Source organism: Melozone crissalis, unplaced genomic scaffold (assembly GCF_028551555.1).
Source record: "Melozone crissalis strain CALT ecotype California unplaced genomic scaffold, PUWL_Pcris_2 ptg000045l_1, whole genome shotgun sequence".
In the NCBI taxonomy this organism is placed as follows: Eukaryota; Metazoa; Chordata; class Aves; order Passeriformes; family Passerellidae; genus Melozone; species Melozone crissalis.
Genome location: NW_026535823.1, coordinates 13,841,964 through 13,868,353, shown reverse-complemented (window position 1 = coordinate 13,868,353; position 26,390 = coordinate 13,841,964). Strand labels below are relative to the sequence as shown.

The 26,390-nt window shown below is 35.9% G+C and overlaps 1 protein-coding gene across 2 annotated transcripts in view; it reads right to left on the bottom strand.

Annotated features, from left to right (window-relative positions):
• Positions 1 to 26,390, bottom strand: part of COL11A1 (collagen type XI alpha 1 chain) — a 124,599-nt gene that overhangs the window by 74,220 nt on the left and 23,989 nt on the right. Inside the window, exons 5-13 of one of the 2 annotated variants that reach the window (XM_054286325.1) lie at positions 18,438 to 18,566; positions 8,774 to 8,890; positions 8,351 to 8,503; positions 8,071 to 8,166; positions 5,662 to 5,907; positions 3,021 to 3,083; positions 2,455 to 2,496; positions 2,037 to 2,099; positions 367 to 441 (exon numbers count right to left, since the gene is read on the bottom strand). In XM_054286325.1, coding sequence (XP_054142300.1) covers positions 367 to 441; positions 2,037 to 2,099; positions 2,455 to 2,496; positions 3,021 to 3,083; positions 5,662 to 5,907; positions 8,071 to 8,166; positions 8,351 to 8,503; positions 8,774 to 8,890; positions 18,438 to 18,566 — 984 coding nt within the window. The remainder of the gene's footprint in view (positions 1 to 366; positions 442 to 2,036; positions 2,100 to 2,454; positions 2,497 to 3,020; positions 3,084 to 5,661; positions 5,908 to 8,070; positions 8,167 to 8,350; positions 8,504 to 8,773; positions 8,891 to 18,437; positions 18,567 to 26,390) is intronic. The other variant, XM_054286326.1, reaches the window with a different exon arrangement.

Sequence of the window (26,390 nt, the reverse complement as noted above, 5' to 3'; positions counted from 1 at the left end):
GTCAATGAGACTTGAAAGCACACGCGCCTGTTGGGAGTACAGGCCCTCTGTACAACAGCAGACTCGTTGTTTCGGAACTATAGTAGCAAAATATAGTTACTGCTAAAAATATAAGGTGGTTTTCAGTGTCTGTACTTAACTTGTGGTGGTTCCAATCTGTCAGCCATGCAGGAGCTAAAGCATATGTTTTTTGTGAGGGAAAAAAGGCACCATATAGAGGAATTTCAAATGCTTACACCATAAAAGAAATTCTGTATCATTCTCTCATCCCACAGACAAAATTAGATGAAAAAATGAAATACCTATACATTTCTTGAAAGATACTTCCCATTTTTGTAGGCTGCTTATCCTGTAACCACAACTTACCGGCAGCATTAACATGGTACCTGGAGGACCTGCTAAACCATCAGCACCAGGAAGACCAGGGCGACCAGGTGGACCCTAAAAGAAAAAAGACACGAGAGGAAAAAAACTGAGAAAAAAAAGATAGCAATGTAGGAGAAACCTTTTGAGTCACTTACATAAATTTACGCTCATAGAATGGCCTGGAAAAGACCTTAAAGATCTAGTTTCAACCTCCGGCCATGGGCAGGGACACCTTTCACTAGACCAGGTAGCTCAAAGCCCCATCCAATCTTGCCTTGAACACTTCCAGGGATGGTGCAGCCATCTGGGCAACCTGTTACAGGGCCTCACCACTGTCAGCACAAGGAATTTCTTCCCAATATCTAATCAAAACCTGCTCTTTCCATTTAAAAACCTTCCCCTTTGTCCTATCACTATGAGCCCTTGGGATAGTCTCTCTGCACCTCTCTTGCAGCCTTCCCCCACAGCTCAGCCTGTCTCCATAGAAGAGGCACACAGGAGCGGCAGAGGGGCAGAACCATCTCACTTGACTTGCTGCTCACGCTTCTTTCATGCAGCCAGGATACGGTTGGCTGCAAGTGTGTGTTACTGGGTCATGTCAAGCTTCTTGTCCACCAACACCCCCAAGTCCTTCTCTGCAGGGCTGCTCTCAATCCATTCTCCTCCCAGCCTAATTGCTGCAATTATATATTTGTGTCGTGTCTGGTCCGTGACAGGCACATGACGTGCTTAGTCAAGAATTTCCTCATGATGAATTCAATGAGCAGCCAGTTAAAAAACTAAGTACTGTCGGTAGTTATTCCTTTACTAGGTGCTAAAATACCCATTTTACAAGTTCAAATTCTGGAATATTTAATTAACCTATGGGACAGAAATATGAAAGAAGTGTTCATGCTGACTTTCTAGCAAGGTAAAGCATTGTTGGGATTTTAATATTATCTCATTATACAGTGAAATGATAGCATCTTCTTATCATCTTTCATATATAAATACATCATGAACATGCTGGATTCACAAGTAAAATACCTCTCATAAAACACAGCAAAGCCTTTTAGTATCATATTTTCCTCAAATAAATATGCTGCTGTTTTAAAATTGTGTTGATGGTGGCAGTAAGAAAAGGCTTGCAAGAAAATGAAGGTTAAAATTATAGCTTAAATTTTAACTAGTTTCATGACTGGATAGGTTTCTCAAGTCTCATATTATTTGATATGGCAAATAAATTCTTCCAAGATCATCTAAATATTATCCATCACTTTCAATATTCCCATGTGTTTTGATTCTGAAAAGCTTGTTTTTCTCTGTATTTGTACATATTAGAGCTGAAGCCATACTGATTTTTTAAAAATTAATTCAAATTCATATGAAATGTTTGTATCTATTACTTTAGTATATTTCTAAACACATCAAACCAGAAGAATACTAACAAACCAGAACTTAAACATCTTCTTGTATTTACAGCATGTATTTCTACAACTAAGAAAATGTTTGTCCAGATTCTCACTTGATTTTTACTTAGCTGAATGAATCAGCCTCAATTCCACTGAAGTTTCTAACCTATGTGGATCTATTTCAGCTCAGGATATAACAGAACCTTGCGTAGCAATTAGTGCAAGATATTAGCGCAAGATATCTCATGAATGCATGGGATAATCTGCTTGCTGACTTACCCTTTCACCAGGGTCACCTGGAGGACCAACAGGACCTTGTAAACCTGGGGGACCTGTAAGACCCTATAGAAAATGAATGACATAATTATGCTGAATGCTTGAAGACTTTTGAACTATTTTTTCTCTACTTTAGGATGAACACATATTTGGATAAAATAATTTATAAGGCAGTGTATTGTTTTTTCTTACAAAGATTTATTGTCAACATTCAAAACTTAGATTTTTCATGTGCCATCAGCTTGTAGCTTGCCATCACTGAAAATGCTAGAGATGACCCTTTTCTATTCCCTTCTAAAATCCTAAATCTAATACACATTTGGGAACTATAATTAAAGACCAATATTGTGTTAACTTGTGAACAGAAAAGCACAGTGGACAAATCAAGTGCAATAAAGGAAATTGTGATTAATCTACTTACAGCAGGTCCTCTTGGTCCCGGTGGTCCTTCAATGAGCATACCCTATGGATGGATGCATCACAATATTACATTCATTGCTTTGTAGAAAAACATAAAAAATCTTTTTAGTTGAACTACTCAAGTTAACATTTCTTAGTGTTTTGATAAAATTTTCCAGGAATCTTCTCTACAGCTCCTAGCATGACAACCTGAACTGTTGCATGGCATTAAAAATGAGGAAGGCTTCTTTGCCCTTGCTGAAAGCTGTAGTGATGGTGTTACCTGTGCCTAAGCTGAAAGTTTTCTGGGTAGATCTGTCCAAGATGTAGTTACTAGATGGCCTGAAGATCAGATCAATGATCTGTTTTCCTCTGTACAAGAGTCTCTTTTTTTTTAAGGAACATGTGGTTAGTCCTTCATGTAACCAAAGGAGTAGCTGTCAGTAATCACTTTATATCATCCACATTACAGGGACTGTTTCAGAGATCATGTCATCCTATCATGAACAACAACATTTCATAATGATACATTAACAGTGAATATTTTTGATACAATGTACTGAAAAACTCCCTGCCATCTGTACTTACAGGTTCAATCACAGCTGGTTCTCCCTTTTGGCCTTTTTCTCCATAAGCCCCATGTCCTGTCACCTGGCCAGTAAAAACAATCCCAAAAAGAAAAGTAAGTAGAAGGTCTAAGGACCTGATACAATAAAGAATTGCAGCAACCTGTAACTGAAAGCTAAAGCTGGAATTGGTGTATACTATAAAAAAATACATCACAGGTATAAATCACATAAATCAAAAATACTTAATGCATGAGAAATGGAAAATGCAAAAGCCGTGTGTATGCTTTCTCCATTATTGGATATTGTCAATTTGTAATTTTTGAATGAGATGTGCATCCCATGAGTGTTTATCCATGCTTTACATTAGAACTGTGAAATCTAAAACTTCTGTGTGCAAGTCACAACATCATTTCTTTTCTTATTTGATTGGAAATATTCTTGGTAATTGACAATGATTCTTCATGGCTTTATGAGTTAAGCAGCCTAAAGTAAGATGGAAAGAAAGATCCCTTGGTCCAATATGGACTGTACCTTTCAAGCTCCTAATTTCATTCATGAGACATCTACAACACGTGAAGCAACCTGAGAAGGGTCTGTGATTTTATGACATAAATGATAAGTGGCACTGTGGACACTAAAGAATATTTCACAGATAACCTTTGATGCCTCGGCACTACCTCAATTAGCATCAACTGCCAAATTCTTTGAGGACAACCTCTGTGAGAAGTTTTGGGTTCAGGATTAAGGTAACAGAAGTACCTAAAACAATGTCAATAACACATACAATGGAAGAAACATCTAAGTTTCAAACAAAGAAAAAGTAACTGATTTTTTTTAAACCATGAGATAATGTATTTTTCTTCAGAAATATCTCTCTTGGTTGCTAACTTATCCACTAGAAATTAAGTTCTGACCAGCTTAAAATTTAAAATGAGCTTTTTCTAAATTTCAACAGAGTGATTCAACATTTACTCTAAAAAGTAGTTGGGGATTAGTAAAAATAGTAAGGATAATGTTACAGAATCTCAATATGAAATATTTTGGGATGGAAAAACAGAGATTCACAGACTGTGCATTTTGTACTGACTTATAAAGGCACAGATTTCACTAGTAATGATGTTCATAAACCCATTGGTAGTTCATAAAAATCAAGTAGCAAGATGTATAGGCCATCATGTTCTATTAAATTAACATAAATTACTTGTAAAAAAAAATGATTTTTTTTTACTTGTAAAAAAAAAGGGTCTCCATCTTTGAAAATATTTCCCCTTTTCGAAAGTTCCCATTTACTGAGTACTTTCCATTTTGCCTTTTTTTATCATAGGTAGAACTTCAGTTATTCTAAATACGTCCATATGCCAAAGGAAAATGACATAAGTCTGGTTCAGCAGATGACACTGTAATAAAGTGACACAGACCAGAGCCTGTGTTCTAATTCAAGATTCCTGATTCCTTCAGCTTTGTATCAAGGCATTTTAAGTTGAAATTTACACCAGGGGATAGAGTCTGCACAGTCATTTTCTTAACGCAGACACAAATGGTGCCTTATGGGCTCTTTGCTTCACAGATAATCTGACCTTTTCTGTGTCATTCTGCCACAGTGTCCCCATCTGGGCTAGAAGGAAAAGAGTTCACTTGTATCACATTGCACAGATAAGGATCATTAAAAAATACAATGACCCCAACAGGGTATAGAAAGGAGCGGTAAATGAAATACAGAAGGATGGGTTTCAAGGCTGGCAGGGAAAAGCAACCTCACAGCATTTGCTGTTATTTCTTGGGTCCTTTGTAAACTGAAGTTTTGACTTTGTGAGGAGAAAATGAAGATAAGACTGAGCAAATAGTGAAAACAAAATTCTCTTGTTCTACTATATTCAGGGTCTTCCTAATTAAAAAATCCAAATGGGATTTCTTTTCCTTCCAGTCTTAGACATATTAGTTTTCTTTGCAGCATCCACAGCTGGTAAACTGATAAACAAGGATCTTGGCACAATTAAAGGAAAGTTAAAGCCTTGCTGTTTAGCCTATGATTAAGTCAGAGGGAAAGAGAGCTATAAAACTCAGAATGAAGAGCATGATTCACAGGATTCACCATGTCATCCTACCTATCTTTATATATATTGAGCTGTTAAATCACTTCTGCAAGACCATAAACCTGTCACCATTGACTAAGCTTATTTTCATGGAAGGGTTCAAGCCTTAACCTTCCCACTCATGAATTTTCTTCTTGGAAAGCTGCAAAAGCCATAGGATTCTAGACACTTATATGCATTTCAATTTCTCAAGGAAATCATATAAAAATATTAATTACAGCACTTGTACCTGCACTAGAATTTATGTTCTTTCCAGCTTTAGCTCTAGTTTAGAAAGGTTTTTAAAACTGTTACTTTAATAATTTATTTTTTGAATTCCATCTCCTCTTTCCTTTTCCTCCCATCTCCCACCCTCCCTTACTCCTTTCAGCAAATGAGACAAAAATCTTACATGATAAAAATAAAACATTCAATATTACTAAGAGGATGGCCTTGATCCAAAGGCTATTGGAAATGAGAATATATCTAATATGCACAAGGAGTTCTGGGTTTGTGCAGTTCTGAGACTGTAATTATAAAAGAATTGCTAAATTAAATTAATCTGCATTATGCCTCCAGTCAACTTACGCTTGTTTCTGTGATATCGGTCTCTGCAGGAACACCTGGACCAAACTCCTCATTAGTGGAATCAGTTGGTTTCTCTTCATATTCTTTATATTCATAAAAATCATATTCTCCTAAATCTCCATCTACCAGCAGATCAGATTCACTGAGGTCTACTCCTCTGCTTCCATATTCAGTTGCCTCAGTTTTTTTATCATAATCCTCTCCAGTTATGTATTCTTCAGCAAATACTTCTTCAACAGGATTTTGCTATTCGTATCAGTAGCAAAGATTTGGGAATAGGAGGAATATGTGGGTTACTGTTAGTAAAGCAATGTAAGCATACGCTGATCCACCATGATGACTTGTCAAAAGAAGAAAGAACAGTAGAACTACAGCATATTGTCTTTTAATTAGAGTCTGAAGGAATGGAAGCTCAGCCTTTCAGAGTAATTAAAAGATCTTTGTATAAGTAGTACAAAGAAGTAATGTTTTCATACGCTTTGGTTTTTTATTTCCAAAACCACTGAATTCAATATATCCAGTATTATGTGTACTGCTTGCGTAATGTTACTTTAGTGCCAAATATAGCTGAATTTTACTGCTTGGTTTCACTCTTACAAGCATTCATGAATGAACATATGCAATGAGCAGTGAATAAGTTCAAATCTTATTATAATAGCAATGTGGAGGAGATGCAAGCATCACTTTACCTAAGCCCAGCCTTTTACATTATTTTCTGTCTATGAACACCAATGCTGAGCTAAACTTCTTTTCTCTTGTTAACAATTTTGAAGTTTATTTATCAGTAAAAGGCATGACTTGTTGTGTGTCATGGTAATTTGCATATTTTTTGTCTAGGTTCTCCTTGTACAATTCAGAATAATTTTAAGATTTCAGAAATCTAAGCTTTCATCTTAAAGTATGTAAGCTGTCAAACCAAGCAAACACCTTAAAAGCACTCAAGCAGTTTAAAAGAATGCTATATTTGAGATGTACAAAACCATTTGTGAAGTAAAGGAGGATTGCTTTATTCTGTTATAATAAGGTCTTTCAATAATTTTCCATACAGGACAATTTTGAAAGAAACTGAAGTTCAGATATTTCTAACATGAAATGATCAGACAATATGAAGTAGTATGGTCTTGAAAATATTTAGAAGCTAATCAACTTCCAATGTAATTAAAAGTCTTGATCTAATAATAACATTGAAATTTATTGCAATTAAAATAGAAGGCCAGATTCTGATTTAACACTTGCCTAATTTCATTAGTTACAGGAGTGTAACTTCTACCTTATAGCTGTAACAAACAGAGATCAGAACCAATTCTAAGCCAAATTTTACCTTTATGAAGAAGTGCTCTCACCAAGGAGAGCATTTAGCACTTTGAATCTACCTCATTACAGCTGTACAATTGTACAATCGGCTTAGAATTGCCCAGGAAATGGAATGATTTAGATACATTTGTTGATCAATCTGTGAGAAGCAAACATGAGACTGAACACAAGAATGCTTAACAGCAAAATGAGTAAAACATACCTTAATTCACCTTCACCTTCCAAGATACATAAGAGGAAAAGCATAGAACAAATGGGGGCTCTTTCTCTTTTCAGATATTCAGGGGAAAGAGGTGAGGGGGAGTTTTGTACATCTTTTAAGCAACAATCTTAATTTTGAAAGGAAAAGGAAAAGAAAAATGAGAACAATGTTTCTTAAAATCCGCCATCATTTTTCTAACACTAGTGTTAATTAATATGCAAACATATTAATCAACACTGTCTTAGGTGCAGTAATTTTAACAAAATAATGTTTAGACCTGTTATTCTGGCTTTCTAGAAATGTGCTTTCTAATGTAAGTTAAAATAATAATTTTATCTTTCTTGATACTTTAAATCATAACGTTTCTTTTTAATAGAACAAGTGAAAATCAAGTAATTTGGTTTCGTTAGCTGAAGAACTACGAAAAGTAAATGATGGCTTCTGACTCAACTACCTATGGTGGCAGCCATTCTTTGTCTTGTGTTAGGCTCTTTTATGCTGCACCTTAAAAATTACAGGAAAAATTAGAGACTCTCCTTCCTATTAGATCAGGAGGACTATGTCTAATATCTAACCTAGTTTGTGCTAGACATAGCTCCACGCACATCCACACTGAAAGCAGCAACACCACAATCCCACACCACATATCACTGAATTATTTCCAGAAACATGAACTCTTCAGGCTGAAGATTCAGCAGATCTCTACAGAATTAATGGGAGTTCTGTCCAAGAAAATAGTAGTTTCTGTTATTGGCTGAGAAAGTATAAAATCACATAAAGTGCTGATAGATTTTGTATCATTTACACAGAAATCCATCCTTTTAAAATGCATTTGTACTCTTTTAATGAATGGCACCCGGTGGGACAAGTATTTTCTTGAGAGTCCTTATTACCTCATTTGCTTCAGTAGCTCTGGAAGGAGCTTCTGTCTGGGGCCCATAGTCATTTTCAGCTATGCTATAGTCTTGAAATCCATCAATAACGTTGGCCTAGTGTGAAAAAACAAATACATTATTAAAAAAAAAATCTTGTATGAAAATTCGAGAGGAATTGCTGTTATTCAGGTTATGGTATTAGCCAGATGTATTCATCTAGTGGGGTTAGGTAAATTTTTTTCTTATCAAAGATCTTCCAGTCTTAGTCTGGGAAAGATCTTGATTATTTCTTGGCTACCTTTACCCCTAGTTTGTCTTTTGTTGCTGCTTGATAACTTTTCTTCTTCTTGGACGCATATTTTTCAGTTTTTTTTGTTGTGGCCTTTTGAGGTTTGTCCTTTGAGCTAGTGGCCACTGTCCTCTTCTTCTTTTTGACCATGGCTTTCTTTTTCTGCAAACGTTATGAAAGATGGAATGGGAAAACATAAATAAAATGAAAAGGAAATTGAGAAAGTGTGAATGAAAGAAGGGTAACCAAATGCAAGATGAATGCTGTCAGCCGTGAGACCTTCCATCTCTAACTGAAAGCAAAGGTTACAGCTATGAAGTAAAGAAATGAGTGAGAGGAAAGCATCAAGCTCATATACAAAGACACAAATTGACAAACCATGTGGTAGGGGACAGCTGGACACCACACAACAAACAGACCAGATTCTGTTACCTCTGTTTGTGCTACTGTCTCTTCGAACAGTGGGAGTCCCTCTGTTACAGAATCAGTTTCTTTATAATCTGCATCCCCATACTCATAGTCATATTCGACAAAATCTTCTGGTGTGTACTACATTGCAAATGGAAAAATATCAGGCATTCCCATGTTAGAGGTAGCAAACTAGATTAGCAATACTGGAAAGTTTCTTCACCTTTACTTAGGAGTAAAGATTAACAAAATTAAGGTGCTATTAACAATTCAATATAATTATTCATTTAGGGGAAAAAACCTCAAAACTTCTCATTTCTTTCAAAGCACAGTACAGAAGTAGTAAAAAGTAAATAGTAGTGCCAGAAAAAATCTCAAATTAATTAGACTGCAAAGAAGAATCAAGTATAATTTTGACTACTGGGAGCATCAACCGATTTTTGTGAAACCATATATTTATTTAATCTTTAAATTTCAAATAATACCTATTTTACTTGTATTTTTTTCAGGTGATCAGAAGAACAGAGATGCCAATATCTGACATGAATAAACAATTTCAGATGAAGGAGAGGCCACAGATCACAAGAAAACATAGTTATCTTCCTCTTGTTTGATGTCGAGTTTGAAAACCAGGACAGCTCCATGGTACAAATTTCCTGAGCAAAGCCTTATTGCTGTAATTTCATTTCAGATTCAGCTTCTGTAAATTGCTCCATAACTCTGTTTCTATAATTTTTATCAAATGAAGATTTGGCACACAAACTTTTCAAGAGAAAGTAGCTTTAGAATTGGCTTGTGTAGTGTTGCGAGCATGATCTAGGGAGCCAGGAACTCCTGAGCTGTACTCTTGGCTGTGCCAAGATCCTGGTCTCCATATTATCTGCACCAAGTACAACTCATCAGAACTGAGAAGAAAGGGCAACTTTAAACTATCTTCCCACTCCTCCCGTGCTTGAAGCTACAAGAACTGGTAGGTCTGACAAATTAAAGCAGACTGTGTTTACTCTTTATGTGCCCAGGAAGCCAAAAGAAGGCACAGCTGTGGCCAGAGGGACAAGTGTTTGCTTTCGCTTTAAGAGGAAATATTCAAATGTGCCTCATGTGAACTTGTCCCTTCTGAAATCCTTCTCTCCTGTTACAAGTCAGCACCATTGTGTGTAAAATGAAGACAATATCTGCTTGTTTCATTACGATGATGAGAAAGAGAATTAGTACGTTACACTTCCAAATCAGTCTGAGGATTCATAAAAGTCATCATTATCAAAAAGAAATGGATATGTTAGAAGAAATTAAAAATTAAAATAGATCTCCATATTCCAAACTACATGCTACCATGTGAACAAAACACTGGTTTAACTGTTCCCTCTGGCAATGTTTTTTGATACAATTGTTTACTTATGATTTTAATGCACAGAAGTTTATTTCCTCAGCAAGTATAAGGCTAAAGCTGAAAGGCCCTTAATAACTTAAAAATCCTTTTACATGGGTTTCTATTACTCCACTTCTGGTACTCCTCAGAGTCCAATATCTTAGGAGGCAAGTGGAGCAACATTTTTGAGAGAACTACCATGTGGTTAGTCAGATTTAAGTTTAATATGCTGTTAGGAGTTTGTTTCAGCAACTTATAGACACACAAATTCCTCTTTCGTAAGCATTATAAACCTATTCTGAAACTGGAAGCATTCATTCCAGCAGTCACTTTGACCAACTGACAATTAAAATATAACTCTGTGTTGCTCAGTATTATAACTGTTTTGCAAATCTCAGTAGTATGGCTTTTCTCAAGGTAAGTTGAATGGCTGTGCTGAATGGTGCCAATCCCATGACCAATAAAATTGCAACAGTGGGTTATAAGTAGTTTTTCAGAGGCCATAAACTAAACAGAAATGTAGATTGGGGGGGGGGGGTAAGGAAGGAAAAATATTATATATGCCAAGTATATTAGTATTAAAAAAGAAAGTAGCGAATAACCTGATATTTATGCTAAGAAGCCTAGTTCAAAAAGTCAGAACTTTATGAATGAAAATTAGAAAACATACAAAAAAAGCACAGGTATGTGGACAGATTTATTGCATCATGCATAATGACACAGAAAATACTTTTGAGTATTGTGCTTTACTCATTTCTGTTAAAGAAAGCGAAACTTTTCTTATATGCAAAATGTGATCACAAATACAAGAGTATATTTTGGTTGCACTGATATGCGAGCACGCAGAAAGAAATAATAAGAATGGATGAGAGATGGGGAATGACTAATTCCATGCTGGAGTCAGATTACTGCCAAGCAGGTGAAGACCTTCCACTTTAAGATCACAGTATCAGAGGGGTATTACAAAAATTCTTGAACTTACAAGCTAGGACATGCGGCCACTATCCCAAAACCATATTCAAACAGTTTTGAATTTGCAGTAATTTGTAGTCCCACTGATACAAGGAGCACAAGTGAAAATATATAGTAGCCTAAACATTCTGCAAGATAAACTTTATTCTTAGCAACTCTTCCTTTCCCAAGACTTTTTTCTGAAAAACCAGCAACCTCATGTTTCACGCCAGCTGATAAACAGAGAATATGTTTTGTATTGTACTCCAGAGGTCCTGCTGCAAAGAGTTAAATATAGATGTACAATCTTCCAGGTGTATTTCCTGAGGCACAATCTGTCCAGATGGAGGAATGCATCTCTACACCTTCAGCTGATGTAAAGATGCACTTTAGAAATATGATTTACTCACAGAATAATTTTACCAACTTGACCTGATGGAGGCTGTTCCTGGTTTTTAATAGGACACAACAGGACTAGTGAAGGACTAGTCAGGTAAATGAAGACTAAATATAGAAACATGAGTGACAGATTTAATGGCTTTAGTCACCTGCTGTGAAGCTGGTAACTCAAACTTACCCTGCCATTAACATTATCCAGTTAAGACTGGATATGTGGCACATATTCCTTCTTTTTCATGAGCTACTGAAAGGTCATAACTGAAAGGTCACCTTTATCAGATCACCAGAGACAGGGGTATGATCCCCTCCATTTGACCTCAACAAATCTTGAGGAAAGTTCCTTTACATTTTGGATTCACAAAACTCAGGCCCTGCTGTTAGTTCACAGAATTTGGGCAGTTCACAGAAATCTATCATAGTTGCACCACCAATCAAGGAAAGATAATGAGTAGACTCTTGAATATATAGGAGAAAGGATCTAGAATTTCAAAATAAATAATAGGTTCAACTTGGCAAGGGATTTCAGCTAAGAGACATCAGGTAACACATACTTCAGATGTGATGCAATTTTCTTCCTCTTGCTTTTCTTTCTTCCTTGTTAAGACCACCAATAGTTACTAAACAGCCATTCTTGTAATGAATATTGCATATGACTATCTTCTTACAAATGAAAGGAAGAATGAAACCTGCTGCTTTTTGATGGGACAAAATGTTTCCATTATGACCTCATGCTTTCTTTACCAGAGTGATTATATTACACTACCAGATCATCATGCAATTCCAATTAAAGAGATGAACTGTTTTCTTCATCAGATGAATTTTAGAAGCAGAGGATCACCATCATGCAAAGCCTATTTGAACTGGGAAATAACTTAAACATTCTCAAGGAAACCTTACTTTTCAAACCACTTCTTCTGCTATCCATACTCTAAAAACCTAACGTCCCATTCCAAATGTAGATTTTAGCAATTTTTGCTTTATATTTCCAAATAAAAAAATTAATAATCTAAATCTTCAACCAAAGAACAGTCATAATCTCAGTTTTTCCAATTCCTAAAAATTATGGTAAATCATGTATAAGCTAAAAAGGCAAAGATGACTTTGAAATATTCTAGGCTCACTAACACTTTACAAAATGCAATAAAGCAAAGGATGCCAAGCAAAATGAAAGTTTTAAAAATCAGCTGCAATATTATAAATAAATAAGTGGTAGAAGATGTTGATCTTAGGGCAGAAGGAAAGTTAAAAGATTTAAAGGATGGCCTTTTCTACCACAGAGCCCTTATATTGTTCATAAAAGTGATACAAGCAAGGAGATAAAAGGAAATAAGAACATTATCTTCAGTTTCCAAAGATATCCTCTTTCAAAAGGAGAATAATGCTCTTAAGGTTCTCTATTATGTTACTCCCTTGTATAAAAAGTTTATATCTCTATGTAAAGAAAAAGAGAGCTAGGAAGATCACAATTTTTAATATCGGCTAAATTAGCTAACAGCAATTCTAAAGATAACAATAAACATAAAATTAAACATAAAAATAATCACTTTTCTGCATTTTTTCAGAAAATTGTTCTTTCTGACCAGTCAAACACCCCAAAGGACACTAAATTAGCCCATTCTGAAAGGATGCTTGAAGCCTCCAAGTCAAGATATTTGGGGGCCATTTGCACTTTTAATTTACCGAATTCATTTCATTAAAAGAAAACATTTCATGTCTTAAAATAATCCATTAGTTTGGGATAGATCCAAAATAAATGAAGCCGAGTTCCTTTGGGGAGGCATTTCTTCAGCAGAAGTCAGATCATGTGGTTAGTCAGATCATCTAGGTTACAGACTAATTTTCCAAGAGGAGATTTGAAAGCTTGATAGCTGATTCCTTTGAAAAGACCTGAAGATACTCCAGAAAATAAACTGCCCAACATCAAGGATGATGAAGACTGGCTAGGTCTGTCACTTCTCTAATTTCTGTGAGCTAGCAAAGCATATGTGATTGAACTGGAAAGGAATTTAATACATTTCCATTTATAGTAAAAAGGGATTTGAAGACAGGATAGAGGCCAGATTGTTCACGAGGTTTTTATAAGAAATGCATAGGTGTGTATCTTTAAGAAAAAACAGTGTTGATAGTTTTAAAATATAATTGCAAACCCATATGGGATCCTTAAAACCAAGTCATACATTCAATGTGAAAAAAGCCAAAGATTCCTAACTTCTAGACAACGTCTTTTTGTGTAGTGCCAACTGCTGAGGTCATCACTCTGACCTTGACAAGATACAGAGATTTACACCTGGCTATTCACAAGCAAGAACAAGGAAGACTGATGCACATTTTAATTAAAACATGTCTTGAAGATGGAAATAAATGACAATAAATAACAGAGTAAAGTGTACGGATATTACTATTAATCTATTGCTCTCCTGTTTTCAGTCTGAATGACACTTAGGTCTGATGAACAAATCCCAGGGGAATAGAAGCATTCTGTATAGGGAGGGCTCTGACATGCATCTATCCCAACAGCTCAACCTGAACTGCTCACACAGAGCCCACAGTCCTGGCCAGCAGCCAAGTGCAACACATTCTGCGGAGCCTGAACACAAAAGGTAGTTAGAGGTTGCCCAGTTAAATAAATCTTTTTTAGACACATAACACAGTCACTTGAGTCCAGAAAGGGACTGACTGAATTAAAATGGAAATATAACAACCCAATCAGGTCCAAAGCATATATCTTGAAATCCTCAGCTCACCCATTATAGGAAGGGAAAAGTGAGGATGCAGGAGTTGACCTTGCTGAGGGAGAAGAATGTCGTGGGGACAGGTCAGCACAGCTGGGTAAGCCTGCAAACAAGGGTTGAATTTAAGATATGCCCTCCTTTTCTAGGCTGACTAGTTCTATATCTTTATTCACAACCTGCTATTTTTGTGAATCTGACTGTGAGATGTTTGATTCTTCCAGAACTTTGCTTGGGGTAAACTTGGTATTTGATTCAGGCATGAAGAGATCCTGTAAATACAAAGTAGGCATTGAAATCCTCTCTGTTGGACCCCCCAGACTGCAGCTTGAATGTGATGCAAAAGAAAAAGAAAATGCAACAAGAAAATGGAAATCTCAATGCAACACTTAAGGTATAATTGATAAAGACAATTTGATTACAAATCAGTGTCCAGTAAATTTATATCTGAGAGCACAATGAAGTCATAAGGCCTTGAGAAAAACTCAAATATTTTAAAAAGCAAATTTTCTATTTCTGATGCTGCAGTGATGTGACATGTACTCTCAGGCTCATTTAATGGAAATTCACCACAAGGTATTCCATATTTTTCCAATTTTATGGTTGGTAATTATTTTTAGTCTAGATGAAGTCTTAGACCCTTCCCAAAACAAACTCCAATAGACAATTCCACCAGCTGAACTGGAAAGAGGGCGTATGGTGGAAACAAATTCAGAAAATGACTCGTTTAAATCAGCACTGCTATTGAAAGAAGTGCCCCCAAGCCTAAAACACTGCATATTTATTATTTGCTCCTTTGGAGAAAGAAGCATTGCCTAAAGCAATAAGGATTACATTCAGCTAAACAAAGTACTTATGCCCTTAAACCAGTATCTTTTTACCTAAATCCTTCTCTCTAGATGCTTCTTTACTGGTCTAGAAATATCCAGCTTTTCAGACTGAATGCCTTACTAGGCTGTGAGCTTGCCAGGAAACCAAAAAAGTGTCCAATTTAAGAGAAATCCTATTCATCTTCCCAAATGCAATTTCACGAACATAATTTTCTATTTTACTGATGAAAAGTCAGTCACTTCCTTTGGGTTTTGTAATCAGTGCTGGAAACACACATTAATAGGCTCTGAAATCACATAATTTATCTTCAAGGCAAGTATCAGTTTCTTATCCTGGACTGCAATAATTCAAAGGCTCAGAGCCATAGTGCCAAAAGGGACTATTAGACCATCTTGGCTAACTCTTGCGAACTTGCAGACTTCAAAATTTCCTATGGTCACTCTGTAACTGAGTCAACTAAAGTATGAATAATATGTCCCCAAATTTCAGAAAGGTCTCTATCCTTGGCCTGAAGACATCTAGAGAATCATCATTTTGGTAATTTGTTCTTTCTTTCCTACAAACTGCAGTAGATATTTTCCTAATTGAAATTACTGATCTTTCTTCTCCCCCCACCCCGTTTTGTCTACGTTTTCTTTTTGTCCTGGATCTTTGCATAAGGTGAGTGAGCCACATATGTGATGATGCAGTCTATGTTCCAAGTGACAGCATGCAGAGGTAATATTGCATCAGAATTCTTTTTATTCACAAACTAAGACATGCATCGTGTACTATTTTGGGAAAAACTTTTACCCTTCTTTAACAATCAGCATATTTTGAAGCTAGTGCCCAACAAATATTTTTAGCTTCTGCTGGTTTAATCCAGACACAATCCTGCCTAGCCTTTTGCCCAGTTTTCCCTCTTCCTTCTTCCTACCACAAGAGTTTGTGTGAAAACACTGAAGATCAAACCATGAAACCAATCAAGCTGAACAATAATCTTTCCATGCTGTCTTTCAGCATGATTAGTATCCCAGATGGGGACAATCTGCTGCAGATGAAAGGTTCTTCTGTTACCACATGCATGCAGACTGTTATTGCAATGTACTACTGAGTTCATCATGTTTGCCCTGCAGTTATTTCTTTGGCTTGTATGTGTGTAACATTGCCTTCAGTTGTGTCTCCATCACTGTTTACTGCTCTTCAGTATCATGACTGACAAATTTTAATGCCATCCATTTTATACACATTTCTGTATTTCTAGCAGAATTACTAAGAAGCTCCGCTAAAAATTTAATTCAGTGACAGCTCTTTGTTCATAGTAATTTCTGAAATAAGGCACCCAGATTCAAATCTCTTTGTCATGTACTTTACCATACAATACCTTTCTTTAAAAAATGAAAATATTTTATGTTGACAAGTCAGAAGCTTTGCAGAGGTCTAAGTCTATAATATCTATCAATACCACTAATCAAAATTATAATCTCCTCAAAACATATAATCAAGCATTTTAAAACAATTATTTTCCTTATAGACTAGCTGCAAATATATTTTTCTCTTTTAACATCTTATTTATTTTTGCAATTACAGTTTACAAAAAATCAACACTGCTATCTTCTACCAATTCTTTCAGTACCTAAATAAAACTTGTTTCATTTATTTCCTTAAAATAAATTATCTGTGTGATTTGACAGGCTCCTTCTCAAAAGATTATAAAGTAGCCTGCCTCAACAAGCTGGTTTTTTAGTATTTAGTAGACTATTCCATCATTCTATAAATTCAGTCTGCCATTTATTCTATTTCCTATTTGTCACATCAGTAGCATCGCTGATGCAATTATTTTAGATCACTATTACATATTGAAGAGATCTTTGACTTCACTGAGAATATTTATGCAAAGTGACACAAGGAGCACAAAAAAAAAATTGTGTCTTAGGTCAGAAAGCTAAGCAAAATAATCCAATCACCTCTCTCAGCAAAAAATGAAATAAATGGAAACAGCAGTTGTCCATTTTATTAATCATTAAGTGCTCTTCAATTTATTTCCAAATTAATTTCAAAATGTTACACTGGAAATTAGTATCCTTGATTTTATATTTTTCTCTGTAGGTACTCCCACAAACTCTGTGTTACCAAGAGGGAAAATAGGCCTTTGAAAAACACATTAAAAACCACTAAACCCAAGAGTAGGCAAATAAAAGCAAAGCCCAGGAAAATTCCCAAGCAAAATTAAATTTTTCTTTGAAACTTAATTACAAAAAAACCCCTTGGGTCTTGCTATCTTTTTTTTGTCTTTGAATAAATTAACAGCAATAAGCTTTCAATCTGTTCTGGTTTGGAATATGGAGATCCAGGCATGCAGGCACATGGACAGCAGGTCCTCTGGAGTCCCCCTGAAAAGCCCAGACCCCACACACTGTAATGCAGTGTAAAGTCTTCTGCCTGTGTGTAGGTGACTTGACACATCTTGAACTACACCTCAGATGGAATGGATGTGGGAGGAAGTCCTCTGCTGACATAATTTTAAGTCAGAATAAATAGTAACAACAAATAACATTAGCACTTGTTTAGGAAATGTTCGGTCCCAAAACAGGCTCAAAGCAGACATCTAAAAACAGTTCAGCAAGTTTTTAACGCTGATCTCTTGAGCAATCAGTAGTAACAACCAGTCAGATCACACATGGTGTGCATACAAGCTGTCCAGAGCCAAGTTCAGTTATGATTGTTACATTTTGGAAAAGCTTTTCCCTTTACACTGCTCAATGCAAGTACTTAGAATGTGTACAGCAGTACATCCAAGCTCTCAGAGGTCTAATCTGAGGACCTATCTTGACCTGGGTGAATGATTCAGTTTGTGGCTGTGAGAACTGTCTACAGTGACTAACGGTTTCTCCAAATATCTTTCATGTTTCTGGGAAAAATTCCTACTCTGTTTTGTCCTTGTTGGTTTACCTCCTGTGAGTGGAACTGGCTGAAATACTTTTGTGTGCACATGCATTTGTGCATGCAGCTCATTAAAACACAGGGCACTTTTAACAGGAGAAGTTCACAATTGTGGGATACTCAAAGCTCCCACGTCTTTCAAATGTGGCATTTGTTGAAATCCAGCATCAGTAAAATTAAAAAAAAAACCTACACAGGAAGAATAAATATGCATGAGTAGACAAACTCATACTGCCATAATTTTTAAAAAGAATTACAGTTTAACTTCACTGAGAATGATGATTGTTCAAATGGAACCAGGGTGATAGGTTCCTTTGAATGCTTGACATAAATGAGTGGACAGCAAAAATGAATGCGCTCCTGCAAGCTGATTTCTCCACCCCTAGAACAATGCATGCCATTTAGCTGGAAGTGTTCCTTGGGTAATTTTTCTCCAGCACAGCCACTAATGTGCAATAAATCCAGTAATACACGACTGATTACTCACCTCATCAACTCGAGGATCTTGAGCTTGAGCAGCATTGGGCACAGGGGAGTCACAGTCTGGGCTATAATGCTCACAATAGTCAAATGCAGCTCTGGGATCAGCTATAATCAACAGCTGCTGGATCTCACCCTGCAGGAAAGCATATGCAGATTAAATAACAAAACCAAAGGTAGTCTACAGTTCATCAGGAGCACTGAGTTCACATTCAGAAACAAAACCAGGCACATAACGCTTAGACATTTCCATCTGTGGTTATAAATAACATATCTACTTAATTTCTGCTGCTGTTATGGAAAACAACTATTGTTTACAGGCAGAACAATTCAAATTAATACCAAATGGACTAGGTGAAAAATTCTGGCTTAAAATCATGTCTGGTATTAAAAGGAGAGAGTGAGAAGGTGTAAGTTCTGATCTGTGATTTTCATGGTTTGTTTACTTCTACACTGGGAATCAGTCTAAATTCCTAAGATTTAATTCAGGGCACTTCCTATTACCAGCATGCAGCTCAGCATGCATGTGATCAACAGTATAATTATGAGTTTGCATCACATATGCAGTGTCAAAGGAGACAAATAAAATAAAATAAAATAAAATAAAATAAAATAGTCAGTAAAATAGAGACAGTTATTTGAATAAAATATAATTAAGTGAGCACTGTGTAAATACACACTATAGATTGAGTTGGAAAAAATTTAACTGCTAAAAAATGTTGATTTTGCCTCTATTTCCATATATTATGTATAAAAACAACATCACAGAAAGAGACCCACTATTCTGGATAATAAAAATGGCTCTGCTGAGATCCCCTACAGAGATTCTGAATGTTTATCATTTTCCACAGAAAGCTGTCTGGTATCCAGTGTATTTCTTAACATAGTGGTACTATTTAGGCAGCATTAGGTCAATTTCTGCCAACATTTCCACTATAAATTTTCTCATCCAGGAGCTTCTTATGCTCACATAAAAATAAGTTTGTTGGAAATTGGCACATGGTCTTGGTCAAAACCCATTAAATTCATTCTCTCACTATTTCCCCACAAGGGGGTGATTTTTAAGATTTATGTACTTCTATCAGGATTTATTTCTTTGTTTCACACAAAAGAGGGGCAAATGAATACCTTTGTTAGTATACCTGTGCCTGTTTCGTTTTTAAAGACAAGATATCATAAATGATGGAAATCTACAGGTGGGAAAATTCATAATTCTCTCTATTTCCAAAATAACTTTACATCTATCATAACAGTAATCTTTAGAAAATTTAAAAAAAATAGATAATAGTTTTAAATAGTAAATTTATAGTAATAAGTAATAGTAAACTAATAATAGCAACATTCCTTCCATATAAATTTCCTCAAACTGAAAAAAAAAATAAATCAAGCAATGATCTGCAATTTTACTAATTCTATATTTTTTTACTAATTTTTCGGTCATAAAGTAGGAAATAGTTTCATAGCACATAATGGCTATATGTTACAAGTCTGCTTTTCACAGCATTCTAAGCTGACTTCACTTTTATAGACTCACGTGCGTCTCAGATTAATTTAGATTTAGAATATTTTTTTCTAAGCTTCCAGAAATACTACAAATGCAGCAGTTTGTTTCTCTGTCAGCAGTTCTAGACTGTCTCCTTTATTTACCTTAATTCCTTTAAGGTAAATTCCTTAAGCCTTTAAGGCTTCCTGATCTGGGAAAACAAAACCTACTACATATACAGAAAAATTCCCCCTCTGATTTCTTCCATGACGCCCTCAAGAGCTGGAGTGCTTTGAGAGGTTTTGTACAATCACTGTCAGCCCGAGCTATGCATCCCCATCTCCAGCAAAGTGTTTCCAAAGTGCTCTGCCCTTTCTCTTTCACCAACCACATTAAAACCAAGTGAGGCAGAGGAAAAAATGAGAGAATAAGCAACTGTAGGACAAAAGAGGTAAGTGACCCTTCTGAGCAGCCTAAAGGTGGATGTGTAGAACCTCTGTCCTCACCCTGCTGAGTTCAAGTCATGGTCTTGCTCTTTGGCCCTGAGCATTCCTGGCTGTCTGAGGTGCCTGGACAGATCTCCGTGTCCGCAGAGTGCCAGCCAGCGGGAGCTGTGCCCAAACAGCTCCTGAAACTACTGTTTAGTCAGAGAGCCTAAGAGAACACAGGTCCAGGAATACAGCCAGTACTCTGGAGCTTTGTGCTGGTCTTGAATGCCATGGAATTTTGGCACTGAGTTCTGTTAGATTGTGTGTTTGCAAGAAGCACTCGGTATGCTGTTACCACTTGGCTTTAATGTGCCTAAATTGGTTAAAGCTGTTCCTGATCCATTGACTGTATTTCCCAGCCCCGCCTGTCTGCCTGTCATGGCTCCACATAGATGGAGGCCCTCAGAAATCCTACACAAAATACATAAATTTTTACAGAATACATACATTGCTACTGGCTATAAATGTGCGAGAAGTTTACTGAAGGACCGATTGATTTTACTTTTGGAATCCCAAATGTTTCTTTCCCTCTTTTTCCTTCAAGACGTGCTATAAAAATGATTCCAGTAAATTATTCATTTTCCTTTTCTATTTTTTATTTTCTGTCTTTGCTAATTAAATTGTTTCTCTGAGTAGTTTGTTCCGTGAAGCATTGGCTGTACTGTAAGTATAGTTCAAGAGTTTTCCTTTCAGATCAGGTCAATCATACCAGCTCATGAAGTTCCAAAGGCATTACTGTAGATTCCATTATTGTGATTTAGTTACCATTCTAAGGTATTTGTTGGACAAATCTATACTCTTTCTCTTTGAATATTTTTCACAGAATTGCTTCAGTCTTTACAAACACATTCTTTGATTTTAACTGCTTGACTTTTTGAGACCAAAATAGAATTTTATAAAGTTCCTTGCAAATAAACTACAAATAATCTGGTCATATTTCATGACCTGGAGTCATAAATGTGGCACACAAAGATCTACCTGCACAAGTCCTGAGAACTTTGAATTATGGGTTATTAAGAATTCCAATAACTGACCTGTAAAAAATACTGAGGTATCTAAACACATATGTGTACGTCTTATCATTTTTCTTGTATGAAAATTTCAGGAACAAAGGAAATCTCATGGGGTAAAGTGATGAAAGTAAGAGAGAGACAAAAATGGATAAAGAGAAATAAAAATAGATTAAAATGTACAAATACACTTGAGCATGCTTAAAGTACTCTGGAAAGTGCATAGAGAAAAAAAGGAAGTACAAAACCCTGCGGTCTATAGACAAGTTCTTCCTTCTCTATGAAAATTTCACCACCACATCTGTAGGCAAAGACTGCTCAGGCAATTCCAAAGCTGGAAGTTGCTATGTAGCATGCTACAGAGGAAAAGCCTTCCAGGTCTCTGCTGAGCCAGTTGTCCACCATGCTTTGGTGTCAGAGGTAAGTGGGATGGCAGCAGAAGGCAGACACAGAGAACACGTCACAGTGGTGAGGTGTCAGGCAGACATACACAGCCACTTTTCCTATTAATACCTGTAACAAACTGCACACTTAGCTTGCCCCAAAAAGTTCTAAAAGCCTAACTCACCTTTGAAAATCATAACCTTCTGCCTTGTAACAATTTTTTTTTCCGGATAACACTTAAAACAGTGTATTTTAAACAGTGGTTTGTCAGATATTTAATGTAACTTGCTAATTAGAGATAAGAAAGATGAAAGCTACATCTCAGTTGCCCAGAAGTAGTGGAGAACATCCAGCAAGGTATCCTATATAACATTAACCATACAAGCAGTTTGGAAGTAAATTTTAAATCTTAATATTTAGTTTGGATCCTAAATTCTTTCTAGAAAAAGGCACTAAGTTGTCAAAGTCAACATATAACTCACAAAGGCAATGCACAGTTCAATAATTCATTGCAATATGGAATAAAAATAGTTAAAGCCTATGAACATTTTAATTCCTCTTTATTTCAGGGATATGCTCATAACTAAAACCAGAGACTTTTGAATCAGCCTCATGGTTATCTGATAAAAGCTGCCTGAGCCAAGATAAAATATCTTGCCAACCACTAATACCTGATGTCAAAGCATGGTACAGAAGGATTCCTTCTGAGAGGTACTCCACCAGATAAGTTATTCTTTGCAGAATCCTCCAAGAGTTCTAAAAGGAGTTGTTGTGATTGAGGAACTATACACTTTGCTGCATGCCAGAGCAGATGTGGAGAACCAGGCTAGAGAGCTAGAAGGAGAATATGCTCAAATCAGCAGAACTCACGCCTGCTGGAACAACTGCACACACATTCACTCACATCAACTGTTCTACTACAAGGAACAGCTAAAAATGAGAAGAGTGTGCTGAATTCATTCATTGAAAATTCCTTTGTGAATCTCACATACATTCCACAGTGACATCTTGGAATAAGAAAATTTATGTGTATGTACAATTCCAGGACTTGCTGAAAAACTCAAAGCAGTAATGCACAAAGTGAGTTATCTGCACTGGAAAAATAGCTTTGATATGAAAACAGTGCAACATTAGAAAAATGCAGTGTTGAATAGCAAAAAAAGAAATGGACACCAAATTTTCAGGAAAGCAGTAAACTAACAAGTTCTCTTTCCAATTTTGGCTACATCTTCATGTAATTATCATTTTAGTTAGACTTGTGGTAATAATTGCTACCTGTGATTCCAAATTTTTGGAGTCTTCCTTAGATTCCACAGCAGAAATATGAACAAAGAAAATTTCCAGTTAGATATGGGGTCAGATCAAGGGCCTGACTAATTATTGTTATATCAATAAATGCTAATAGCTGCTGATTACCTTAATTGACTTAATAAAATGTTTTAGATATCTATCTTCTTGAAATATTCTCTTTTCCTTCTAGCTAGGTAATCTTACCAATGTTTTCTAGATATGGTGTATTAGAGAATTACAACCATAAAGTAGTATATTTATAGTCTATTTATTACCTAAAAGTTCCTCATTGAAAGTTCATCATTGAAAAAAGACACCTCTACTATCAAGACCACATTGTTAAAATGCAAAAGTATGAATTCATAGAAGGCTGTAAGGGAACTGTACGAAGAAATCACTGCAGAAATTACTGTTTTCTTCCAGTCTGTAAAATTTTAATGGTCTAGTTGTTCTCTAGTTCCACAAGAAACTCAAACAGTTCAGGGGCACATTTAGGGATATCTCTGTTACAAGAATTTTAATAAAACAATAACCCTGCCAGGTGAAAGCTATTTTGTCCAGGGAATAGCAGGTAAGCATTACTTCAGAAGCTCTGCAGGGAAAAAAACACAAACCAAAAAACAAAAAAATCCCCAGCAATTACTTAAATGACTAATTTACATATTTGAAGTTCAGAAATGCTTTCTTCAAATAGAGTGTGATGGTTAGAATTAGCAAAATACATCTTCATGATTCACACTGGATAACATTACTACGTCTTATGTGCTTATAAGGATAATTAAATTTTAAAGATGTTTACATAAATTGTGATAAAAGCAAAACAAAAGCAGTGCTAGGCACTAAACCAACTCAGAAGAACAAAATCAATATCTTTCATTTTAGTGTTGTGGCTAAAACCTGAAATTACAAAGTTGTAATTCAGCAGATCAGCAGCAATCAACACAAATACCCCAACCTGGGTATTTGTGCCAACTTTCTCTAATTAGTTATGTGACAGTACAGCTATAGACTCCAAAGAACAAAAGTCTAGACAGCATGGATATTATTACCATAGAATTTAGAAAAACCTGCTGCAGAATTCATTTAATCTTCCTGCAAAGATTTGAGGGATTGAGGAATTCCAGGAGCTTTTAATATAATATTCCATAGCCCAGGCCCATTGTACAATATAGCTGGAGAAAGATATTTAGAGCCTGCCAGACTGAAGCACTGCAAAAGCAATAAACTGTGAAAGCAGAATACTGCACAGGTCAAAGTTTCCACGGAAATCAATGTCTTCTTGATTCTTTGAACACCATGCTTATAGAAGGATAAATTCAGCTTGGTTAGGAAATAGGTTGATATGCCAATTATAATTTTTGACCTTCCAAACATAGGTGTTCACAAATTCAACTGCAATTCTTGGCTGAGAGATTAGATTTTACTACAATGCCCATGCAACAGCAAGTGTACATAGACACAGGAGTGCACGTGTGCCCAAGGACATACTATTTTCTAGATAAAAGACCTACAAATCTCTTACATTTTCATGTATTTTAAAAATCTTATTTACATCTCTTGTTTAAAACTGAAATGTATTAGACACAATAATAAATGAGGTGATATAAATCCTATCTGTTAAATCTTTTGAAGCTGATGCAGCATGCAGCAATCTTGATCTCAGGTTGTTAATTTTAAATGTAATTACAGACAGTTTTGTTAAATGACCATTCCTTTGTTTTTTGGGAAGATTCCTTGAAAATTAACTTGAATTCCAATGAATTACCAGAACTTTGCCCTCTTCTTCTGTCCCCCTCCTGCTTCCAAAAATAAGAAAGGGAAACTGGATTGACCTTTGTTCATTGAACATAAGTTTGGAAATGCTATAAAAAATTAATAAACATCAGATCACCATTCTTTGAGATAGAAAAGAACAAAGTAAACCCAAACAAGCCAAATAGAAAGCTTTTTTAAGAAACTCTGATTTTTTATTAGGTGCCTCTGATATGAAAAAATTGTCTGCTTTGCTTTACTTTTTGTTGGTGTTGATGTTGGTTTGCTTTTTACTTCTCAGTGCTCAAGCTGTCCACTTTGGTGTTGATATCTAAACCACTGATTCTAAGCATTTTTCCCTGAAAAATCTGCACTTGCACTCTGGGGCTGCCCATGCTCACAGATATGTGAGGGACAGGCCCTCAGCTGCAGGCTAACCCACACTGCTGCCAGGGCACTCTCAGCCGATCTCCAGCTGCTCCAGTTGCTCACTCAGCTATTCCTACTCCTTTAAACAGGAATCCCATCCTGCACACAAGTGTTTTACTGCTTTTTTCATGAGAACAGATTAATGCCTAGTATCAAAATCTAAACCCTTTATTAACAAGTATTACTGCAAGGATTTAATCCATAAACTCTGTACTGTTAAAGCTTTCATGGGCTTTAAATAAGACTCTTATACATCAGGTTTTGTCTTGTAATACTCATTTACAGCAAAGTGCCTAAAAAATTATGGTATTGGTCTGATGTGTGGAGTTTGAAGGAAAAAAGGTGTCTATAGACAAATATCTGCATAAAGACTCAGTCATTAAGTTATTATAAAATACTTATAAAAAACTTGGATTGTTCACACCAACAGTAGTAAATGAGGAGTGACAAATCCTTAAAGCTGGCAAAGAATAAAAAGATCCCTATTGTTTATAAAACATGTAAGCTACAAACATATTTCAATGGATACAACTCAAAATTCCTTTACTAGGTGCCATGGACCAGCATCTTACTCATTTTTCCTTCCTTTTTTATTTTTCTTTTATTTTTTTTTCATTTGCATTTTGGGAATTCTCTTCTTTGCAGCAAGCACTTACAAACCAGCTGTTCTTGCAATATGTGTTTGAAAACACAGAAGACATTAATTTCAAAAGACACATATAAAAGTTTGAGGAATGTTGTGACAGTCTTTCAAAAACAAGCATTTGCAAATTAGTTCCACTGACATCCAAAGATTCACTCCAGTGAGCAAGGGCTTAGCAGTGTAAATGAAGGTCTCATAATTTGGCAGTTAATAATAATACAGTTTCTAGACAGCATAATTTTATTTTTTTAAGATGCATTCACGGCTCATAATTTGCTTCTCATCATTTGTATGCACCTGATGCTTAGTGCTTGCTGAATTCACTATCTTGTTTTTAACATCATATTGATTTCCACATTAAGAAAGCACAATGTCATAAAATCTCAGATTAGCACTTATATTCAGGAATGAGCAGCAGGCAACTCCAAATTGGAATTTTCTCACATAAAACACACAACTGCCCACTAGATTTAGAAAACAC